A 9,455-nucleotide genomic window follows, 5' to 3' on the forward strand; every position below is an offset into this window, starting at 1 on the left:
CCCATCGAGGGAAGCCTTTAGATCTTTTTAAAATTGAAGGAAATCCCAGCATGGTTGCTTTGCTCGAAAACCTCTCTCCGGCAGGAAGAATTAAAACCCAGACTCACACTTTGGTGCCAGACGAGGATCCAGCCGGACTGACAGCCTTTACCTCCTTCACTGCCCAGTCAAAAGGCCAACATTTGAGAGGCTGAAATGTGTAAGATGCATCAGGGAGTTAAAGAAACGAACAGCCTGAGCCACCACCTCAGGGATGGTTGGGGAGGGGTCAAGCAGTAAAAACCACGGTGACAGGCAAATAAACAGAACTTGGGATTTACAAGCCTCTGAGGGAAATGAGACCCTCCAACAAAATCTGAAGGAAAAGTCCACTCTCTGAGCTTGCTCTCTCTTTCAAAAGCCGACATCTGAAACTATTTCAGATGACAGTCAATTATTTTTCGCAGATTCTTTCCCTTGCTGGAAAGCAACTCGTTTCTCCCCTCCTTCAGCTGGCTTCAGGACAAAACCATAGTAACCGTACGTTCAGTTAGTCATGAGCAGCTGTGGGCATAAAGAGGCAGGAAACAAAGAGGTTTTCTTACATTTTTCCTCCAAGGAATTCTGGAAAGAGAACGCATTGTGATGTGATGGAGACTGGTTTCAAAACTCTGTGATTTGGGACAGTTCACAGCTTTCTCTCGATGTGTTTCCTCTTCAGTTAAAAGAAAAAAAAGTGAGGAATTGGCTTCTTTAACATGCTAAGATTGTGAACATTGTGAGCCTGGTTTTCAGAACCTCGTTTCCTTTTCTTTTCGAAAATCAGATTAGAGAAGGCCTTGTTTTTGGAATCCCCATCTTTGTTAAAGGAGTTCCCACGCACCCTTCATCCAGGCTGCAAATTGTGCCCTCTCTTTTGGAGTCCTTTGGAAATTCAGAAATGTGGAAACTACTTTGGGAATGGAAATTCCTGGGCTTCTAACTGAGTGAGTGGACCCTGCTTCGCCCTTTTGACTAACCATTACGTAAGCCATGGTGCCCTCCTTCTGTATCACCCTAAATTTGCAGAGCCTAATATATTTGTGGCTTTCTCACATGCCCTCTCTGTGACCCCCTGTGATCTATGTGGCGATTATATACACAAGGGAATCTCTAACTCACCAAGTTAAGAGCACAGAATTCCAGCTGGGGGGGTGGGGAGGTGTCCAAATGGTGCCCTCCAGTTTTGAGGGAATCTGGCAACATTATGTTGATACTGGGAGAAGCCAGAGGGCTGCCAGAGGTAATTTCCCTATGCCTTGTTCCCTTTGGTTTTCAAGTTGACCTTCTCGTTGGCAGTAAACTTGACTTTGCAAGATTCATCCCTGATCTAGAGCTTAATTCCCCGTGAGGATGTGAGACTGCCTTCCTTGAACCTAGTGTGCCCACTTTAAAAGCTATCTTTTCAAGTCATTGAAACTGACTACAACTAGCTGTAGGGTTTTGTCATGATCACATATTACCTTGTATTAATATTTAGTCTGGGTTCTTCAGAGAAACAGAATATGTGTGTGTGTGTGTGTGTGTGTGTGTGCGCGCGCGCGTGTGTGCGTGTGCGCGCGCGCGCAAAGAGATCTATCTGCCATCTGCAAGCTGGAAACCCAGGAGAACTGGAAATGCAGTTCAGTCCAAGTCCACAAGCCTGAGAACCAGGACTGTTGATGGTATAAGTCTCAGCTCGAAAGCAGGAGAAGACCCATGTGTCAGTTCAAACAGTGAAAGCAGAGAAAGAATTCTCCATTCCTCCGCCTGTTCAGGCCCTCAACAGATTGCATGATGCCCATCCACACTGGGGAGGGCAGTCTGCCTTACTGAGTCCACTGATTCAGATGTTAATGTTACCCAGAAACGGCTTCACAGGTACCCCCAGAAACGTTTAGCCACGTGTCTCGGCACCTTGTCATCTACTCACGTTGACACATAAAATTAACTGTCACCATTAATAATATCTTTGAACATCAATGGAATGTGGTAAAGCCGGGCAGTTTTCAAAGTGTAAAACCGCGTGATTATTGCAGATGAAATTGCTTCAAAGGGTCCTCTTCCAACTGGAGACCTGGGAGTCCTCCTTGCTTTTCTTTACCCGATCTTATACACAGAACCAGTAGAATCCTGTGCAGGTGTTTCTACTTGCCCAGTACCTTGATTCTCTCCCCTCTCCTCTACCTGCTGCCACGATGCATGATTCACTAGCCATTCTCCTTACGTTCATCTCAACCCCATCAACCGACCCTCCACACAACCAACCTCCAGAGGCACTTTTTTTCAAACAGCAAGTCAAACCATACATTTTCCTGCATAAAATTTCCAGTTGCTCCCCATAACCTCCAGGAAGAATTCGAGTTCTGCAGCAAAGCGTAGACGGCCCTTCATGAGCTGCCCTAGGTTCACATGTCACTTTTTCCACTCAGTGCTCCCCTCTATGGAGCCATTGGCTCTCTACACGTGTGTATGTTTCTCCAAACACATCACATCTGTGCACACTGGGGCGTATGGACACCTCTCTGGCTTACATGCTGTTCCCTCATCTGTCCCTCCCCAACAGCCCTCTTAACAGCCTTCTCATTGGCCAAGCTCTAATCCAAGTATCCCCTAAGGAAAGCCTTCCCTGCCTGACCCCCAGCAAGTTAAGTTTCCTCCCAGCTCTTTGCCTTTTGAGTACAGGCAGGTAAAGCATCACTGGGTTTTGCAATTGAGTATTTGCATATTCCCAGATTCCTTTCTCTCAATTCATTATAAGCTTTATGAGGGCAAAAATGAGGCATGTTCTGTCTTTGCACTTGAGGATACCACCGTTATGTGAACTTATGTGTGTCAAAGTCTTCAGTGGTCATCTTGACTTCTAAAAGGTTCAGACAAAATTGCCATTGGTTAATACTCTAAACACGCATTTAGGAAGCTACCGTGGCTAAAACTTCCTTATCAGTAGAAGTGGTTTGGTTGGGAAATTAATAAATATCAATGGTTAACATAAATATTAAATATTTAAGTATCAAATAAACATGTATGCTCTGCTCCAAACCGTGTAGCAGGCATGCACTAAGTCATGACTGTTGTCATTGTTTTTGGATTGTCATTGTTATAAACATGCTTGGAAGTCAGTACTTGGTCTATGTTGACTTCACCATCATATCCCAGAGAAGGTAGAGGTATTACCCCAATAATGAGAGGAAGTGTTAACGAAGATTATATTTGTGAAAGGAGAACCAAATCTGGAACTAACTGAAGAAACGCCAGAGATCTGTTCAACCTATATTGTTCATTTCCCACTGAGTACTATCCATACTCCTAACCCTGAGTATTAGGGCAGGCCCCATAATCTGATCCCAGTGGACCATTCCTATCTTAGTTCCCATCAAATCGTTTCAGAAACCCTGCATTCCACCCTGTGGAAACTCGTCACAACCCCTCTGCCCCCCTGCTTTCTTGTCTCTCATATTTGCTTGTGCTGTTACTTACTACCTGAGCTCCATATTATGTAACCAAAGTGCTCCCCTCAGTCAAGAATCCCCTTATAGATAATCACCGCTTCCAAGACTCCTGAGTCCTCGGTATCTGAATGTTCACTTCGTGCCGACACATGTACAGTAAATCTCTCATGCGGTTCATCAGTTGCCCGCCATATCCTCGTCATTTCTTACCTCCTCTCCTATAACCGAAGCCCTGGATCAGGAAACGTTCCCTAGTCTGGCTGTACAAGTCCCATAATATTACTGAGTGTGAGATACCTCACCTTTAAAAAAAATAAAGGTTAATTGGGAGGATTTCTACGGTGGTCTGCACCTCTGTAATGTATGAATGCATGAACTAACCACAGATACTACCTACTCAGCCATGGACCAATTTATTTTCTTCTCAAGCCAAACCTAACAAGCCTGTAGGAATTAAGACCGAAGCTTAAATTTAAAATTACTGCTCTAAAACAATGCAAGCATATCAAAGTAGTGTCTTCCACCAAAACTGAGCTTAACCAGTATTTCATTAAATTGGGGACTCAGTTTCAAACACAAGGCATATATTTCCCTGAATCAAACATACTGTCCTTCCTGGAGTGCATCGGATTTTACTAGATATTTAAGATAAATAAATAAATAAGAAACCAGAACTAAGAGTTTAGGAACAAAGGTTGTCGTATGATCTTGAAAACCAAAGTGCCTTCACAGGCATCACAGATGGGAAAACCACTACTGTGGACATAGAAATTCCATAGAAACAGGATTACAGTTGCTCTAACAAAAAAAGAAACTCAAAACAAAGGACGATTTCAAAGCCGAAGTTGAAACTGAAAGGAACAACTTTCAAAGCAGAGGCTGAACCACCTTCTGCAAAACCACAGAGGCTATTGGAGCAGAGTGGACGGCCTCTGACGAGTCACAGCTTTGTTCTCCAGCATTGGACTGTATGCTTTACTCCTTCCTGAACTTCTTTGACTTGGTAGCACTTGGCTTTTGAACCTCATTACTCCCAGGGCCTGAATTTTATAAGAGTTTCCTGGGCAGCCTGCCAAGACGTGGGAGGAAAGTCCCCATTAGCACTATTATGTCACCACTTGGGAGCTCGGGTATTGCTTGAGCAGCCAGAGCACGGAGGTGCCTGAGGTGAAGCACCTGGCTTTGGAATTGCCAGAAGGATTCAGGATGAGCACAGAGAAAATGAAAAATATGTATACACGTTATGTAGTGGGATGAAGTATCTATCCATACACATTGATTTATGTTATGTATTGATGGCACACCATTTATATTTATATACTAAAACTATACTGTAATATACATATTTTACATACATAAAAGTATGCTGTAATATATATATGTATATGTAATATTACAGTATAGTCTTAGTATATAAATAAATGGTGTGCCATCAATACATAACATAAATCAATGTGTATGGATAGATACTTCATCCCACTACATAAAGTGTGTGTGTGTGTGTATATATATATATATATACATAAAGTGTATAATACATATGTATACATATGTAAAATATGTATATTACTGTATGTTTTTATATATAGTATATTTGTATATACAGTATATTATATATATTTATATATTAATATATAGTGAACTGAAATATATATTGAAATTCGTATTTCATATATGATTATATATAGTATAGGATGTATACAATGTATAATTTATACACATATTCTTAGGGTAAGAATAGCTAGATTTAGGGAGATAGCTAAAGACATCTTCCAATCGTGTGAGGAAGGACAGAGTATTAAAGGGCTTTCTAGATCTAAAAAAAAAAACAAAACACAAAAGTCTTCCTAAGCATTAATTTCCTCATCAGTAAAATGGATTAGGAATCAGGTAAGAAAATGTTCATAAAAGCATTCTGGAAACTTCATAATTGAATACAAATAAAAGGCATTATAATTCATTGTAAAATAGACACCTGTTTTGCAGTATAAATATACATCAGCCATGGTCAAAGTCCTGAGGACATTTAAATGTTTGAATTTAAATTATCCTATCTAAGTGGGGCAGAAGTAACTCTAGACCAAGGTCCGCAAGTATTTCCTAGACACTTATATAGGCTTCAGGGGCCGAGAGGTGAAGTCATGTATTTTGTGCATACTTAACTACAGAGAGAAAACTCCTCATCCCACCCCACCCCCATTTGATGGGGGTGGGCCTCTCGTGTGCTGGGCATGCTTTATCCCTAATTTCCATCTGCTAGAGACATTTCTGATATGAAAGCACTGGCCTGAGGGGAAAGGTCTGCCTAGCGTGTGGGAAGAAGAAGGAAGTGTTACGGACCGAATGCCTGTCTCCCCCAAATCCATGTTGAAACCTTAGCCCTTGGTGTGATGGTATTAAGAGGTGGGGCCTTTCGGAAGTAATTAGGTTTACGTGAGGTCACGAGGGAAGAGCCCCTATGACAGGATCAGAGAACTTGCTCTTCTCTCTACAGTGTGAGGATACAGCAAGAATGCAGCTGTCTACAAGAGGGTTCTCATCAGGAATCAGGAACTGAATTGGCTGGCACCTTGATCTTAGACTTCCCAGCCTCCAAACTGTGAGAAATAAATATTTGTTGTCTACAAACAAAAAAAAATAAGTTGTCCTCTCTGATCTTCCTATAGAAGGTTCTATTCACTCCATAATTCACTCATTCATTCATTCAACAGATACTTAGTGAACAGCAGCTATGAACCAGGGATGAGGGGTACAGCAGTGAACAGCCCAGAATCCCTTTCCTCAGGAACTCATAGTGCAGAGTGAGGACAGCAAATACATACATGAACAAATAAATGCATCGTGCCACCAAGTGATGAAAAGTGTTGAAAATAAGTGGGAGTCAAGCCGGGGGTACCACTTGATACAGGGTGATTGGGGAAGAGTTGGCCAATAAGCTGGACATTTGCTCAGAGACCCAAGAGAGTGGGGATGGCCCACGGGGCAACCGGGGAAGCACGGTACAATGCATAGACATTGAGGCCCGAAGGCACCTGAGGGTGTCTGGGACCCAGCAAGGAGGCCAGTGGAGTCAGAGGAGTGGGGAAAGAGATGACGTCAGAGAGCACAGCGGTCCCGGTCCTCAGAGGCCCCCTCAGACTTGAGGTTTCACACCTGGAGTGCCATGGGTGGTATCCAGAGGCTTTGAGAAAAGTGACATGATTCCAGTTCTGGTTTTCAGGAGAGCGGCTCTGAGGATAAAGTTGGGAGTAAGGACAGGGCAGGGATACTGGTTGAGTCGCTAGAGGAATAATCCAGGTGATATAGTTGTTCTTGGACCAAAGAGGGTTGAATTGAGTCTCCAGGTGGCCACCTTATCTCAGATTAATAATTATGTGTATTTCCCTGGAGTTTCCAAGTACCTCTGTACCCATCATCTCACTGAATTCTCAATATATCCCTACAGTAGAGGCACACCAGCTACTCATGCTCGCTGCATAGAGGAGAACCTTGAGACACAGAAGTTAGGCGTCCTGCCTGGGGCCATAAAAAGGTAGACCTGAACCAGCTGTGCCTCCCAAGCCAGCGCTCTTTCTGCCAACCCTAGACCATGGCCAACCCTTCTTGAATTACCTTACCTCTCTGACCACAGAGCTACCAGACCACTGCAGGGTGAGAATCGGCCCTTAGGGAGCTTCCGGAACGTTCCTGGGCCAGGGCAAGATGTGTTACAAGCAGGGTCTCCTTTATTCTTCACAGCCACCTTTCAGGGAACGGGATCATCCCCCTTTTAAGACAAAGGAAGTGCTCCTTTTAAGCGATCACCCCTCATTTTAAGACACAGGAAGGACTGATTGGCCCAACATCCGGCAACTGGTGGTGGATGTGGAATTAATTCAAAGCGCAGTTTTCCGACTCAAAAGCCCGGGAAGCCTCTGCAACCCAGATAACGGAAGTTGTTACCCGATCGGATAAACACGCAGGACCCGTTCTTGCTTTCCCTTCTCCGCGGGGGCCACAGGAGGGAAAGGGTAACGCCGGGGCCGCGCACGTTGGCGGGGCGGGGCAGCAGGACCCCGCGACGGTACCCCCCCCCCCCACCTTCGCGGAGGGGATCGGGGCTCCCCAGCCCACCCCCCACCCCCCGCCTCCCGCCTTCCCGGAGGGTCTCTGAGCGTGTGTTCTGTCTCTCCGCGCAGGGTGCTCCAAAGTGACCTGCATCAGCTTGACCCGGGAGGCCTCCATTAAACTGTCCCCCCTGCACGGCAAACAGATTTCCATCCGCTACCTGGACATGACGGACTGCTTCGTGCTGGAGGACGAGGGCCTGCACACGATCGCCGCGCACTGCACGCAGCTCACCCACCTGTACCTGCGCCGCTGCGTGCGCCTCACCGACGAGGGCCTGCGCTACCTGATGGTCTACTGCGCCTCCATCAAGGAGCTGAGCGTCAGCGACTGCCGCTTCGTCAGCGACTTCGGCCTGCGCGAGATCGCCAAGCTCGAGTCGCGCCTGCGGTACCTCAGCATCGCCCACTGCGGCCGCGTCACCGACGTGGGCATCCGCTACGTGGCCAAGTACTGCGGCAAGCTGCGCTACCTCAACGCCCGGGGCTGCGAGGGCCTCACGGACCACGGCGTGGAGTACCTCGCCAAGAACTGCGCCAAGCTCAAGTCCCTGGACATCGGCAAGTGCCCGCTGGTGTCCGACACGGGCCTGGAGTGCCTGGCCCTGAACTGCTTCAACCTCAAGCGGCTCAGCCTCAAGTCCTGCGAGAGCATCACGGGCCAGGGCCTGCAGATCGTGGCGGCCAACTGCTTCGACCTGCAGATGCTCAACGTCCAGGACTGCGAGGTGTCCGTGGAGGCCCTGCGCTTCGTGAAGCGCCACTGCAAGCGCTGCGTCATCGAGCACACCAACCCCGCCTTCTTCTGAGCGCGCTTGGCGCGCGCCGCACGGACCCCACGAACCCCTTTCTAGAAAGCAGCGTATGTAAGCACCGACCGCCGCTCGCTCGTAACAGCTCTTTCTTCCTGGAAGGTTCTTAGGCATCCGGCTTTTCTTTCTCCCTATGTCTGGCGGGCCCACAGGGGTCAAGGGAAGGAAGGGGGAGTTGGGGTGGGGGGAGAGCCCGGGGGAGCGGGGGGAGGGGCACGAATTTCTGTTGACAGCGAACCGGTTGTGTGGTCGGGTCATGCCGAGGCAGCGTCTCGTCTCCCGAAAGGCGTGCCTCGGCAAGCTGGCGGCGGAGTGTTGGAGGACGCCTCTTTTCTCTGTCTCTCCGCTCCTGGCCACCTCCCAGGCTTCTACGCGCACCCCCTGCGCCCCCACCTCCACCCCCACCCCGCCCTCGCCAGCAGCAGCCACAAATCCTCCGAATAGTGATGCTCTCCGGACCTCCTCCCCCTTAAACTGCTTCATTGGCCTAAGCCCTACCCATCAATCCCACACCCAGGCAGATTCTCGTTAAAGAATATACAAAGTGGTATATGCAAAGTGCTAACGACCCTTTTCTAAAGAATCACTTGTCCAGGCAGCACGGTGCAGGGGAGGGAGAGGGAGTGGGGGCTGCATTCTTCCCCCCAGCTCTGCCGCTAAATAGCTGTGTGACCTTGGGCAAACCACTTGACCTCTCTGGGCTTCAGCTTCCAGCACTGAATCAGAGGCCACCCCTGCCCCAGGATCCGCTCCCTTCCCATTTTAGAACTGAGAGGACAGAGATGTCAATAAACAGGAGCACCCTGGCCTGGACCGTAGGTGGCATCCACCTCTTGGTTTTGGAGGGTGCTTTCAGGAGATTCAGAAGTGCCAGCGTGAATGCCCTATAGTTCCTTCACTCCAATCCGAATGTCACTCCACCCGTTTATTTTGGTGGGTGAGTCTCTTGGGCACCTTCCCTGTCCCCCTAGGTGGATCGTTTCTGTGACAAGGGCTTCCCACATGGGTGCACCCCACGCCCTCTTGTGGAGGCAATGGGATTCCTACGCACAGCACAGCCCATATCCCCAGTCAAGGTGATCTTGCTG

At 47.6% G+C, this 9,455-nt stretch overlaps 1 protein-coding gene across 2 annotated transcripts in view; it reads left to right on the forward strand.

Annotated features, from left to right (window-relative positions):
* Nucleotides 1-9,182, forward strand: part of FBXL7 (F-box and leucine rich repeat protein 7) — a 396,191-nt gene extending 387,009 nt beyond the window's left edge. For both annotated transcript variants that reach the window (XM_040494248.1, XM_040494240.1), the window contains exon 4: nucleotides 7,628-9,182. In XM_040494248.1, coding sequence (XP_040350182.1) covers nucleotides 7,628-8,364 — 737 coding nt within the window. In that variant the 3' untranslated portion in view covers nucleotides 8,365-9,182. The remainder of the gene's footprint in view (nucleotides 1-7,627) is intronic.
* Nucleotides 9,183-9,455: the final 273 nt, after the last annotated feature.

This window comes from Herpailurus yagouaroundi, unplaced genomic scaffold, assembly GCF_014898765.1.
Source record: "Herpailurus yagouaroundi ecotype Mexico unplaced genomic scaffold, PumYag 29, whole genome shotgun sequence".
In the NCBI taxonomy this organism is placed as follows: Eukaryota; Metazoa; Chordata; class Mammalia; order Carnivora; family Felidae; genus Herpailurus; species Herpailurus yagouaroundi.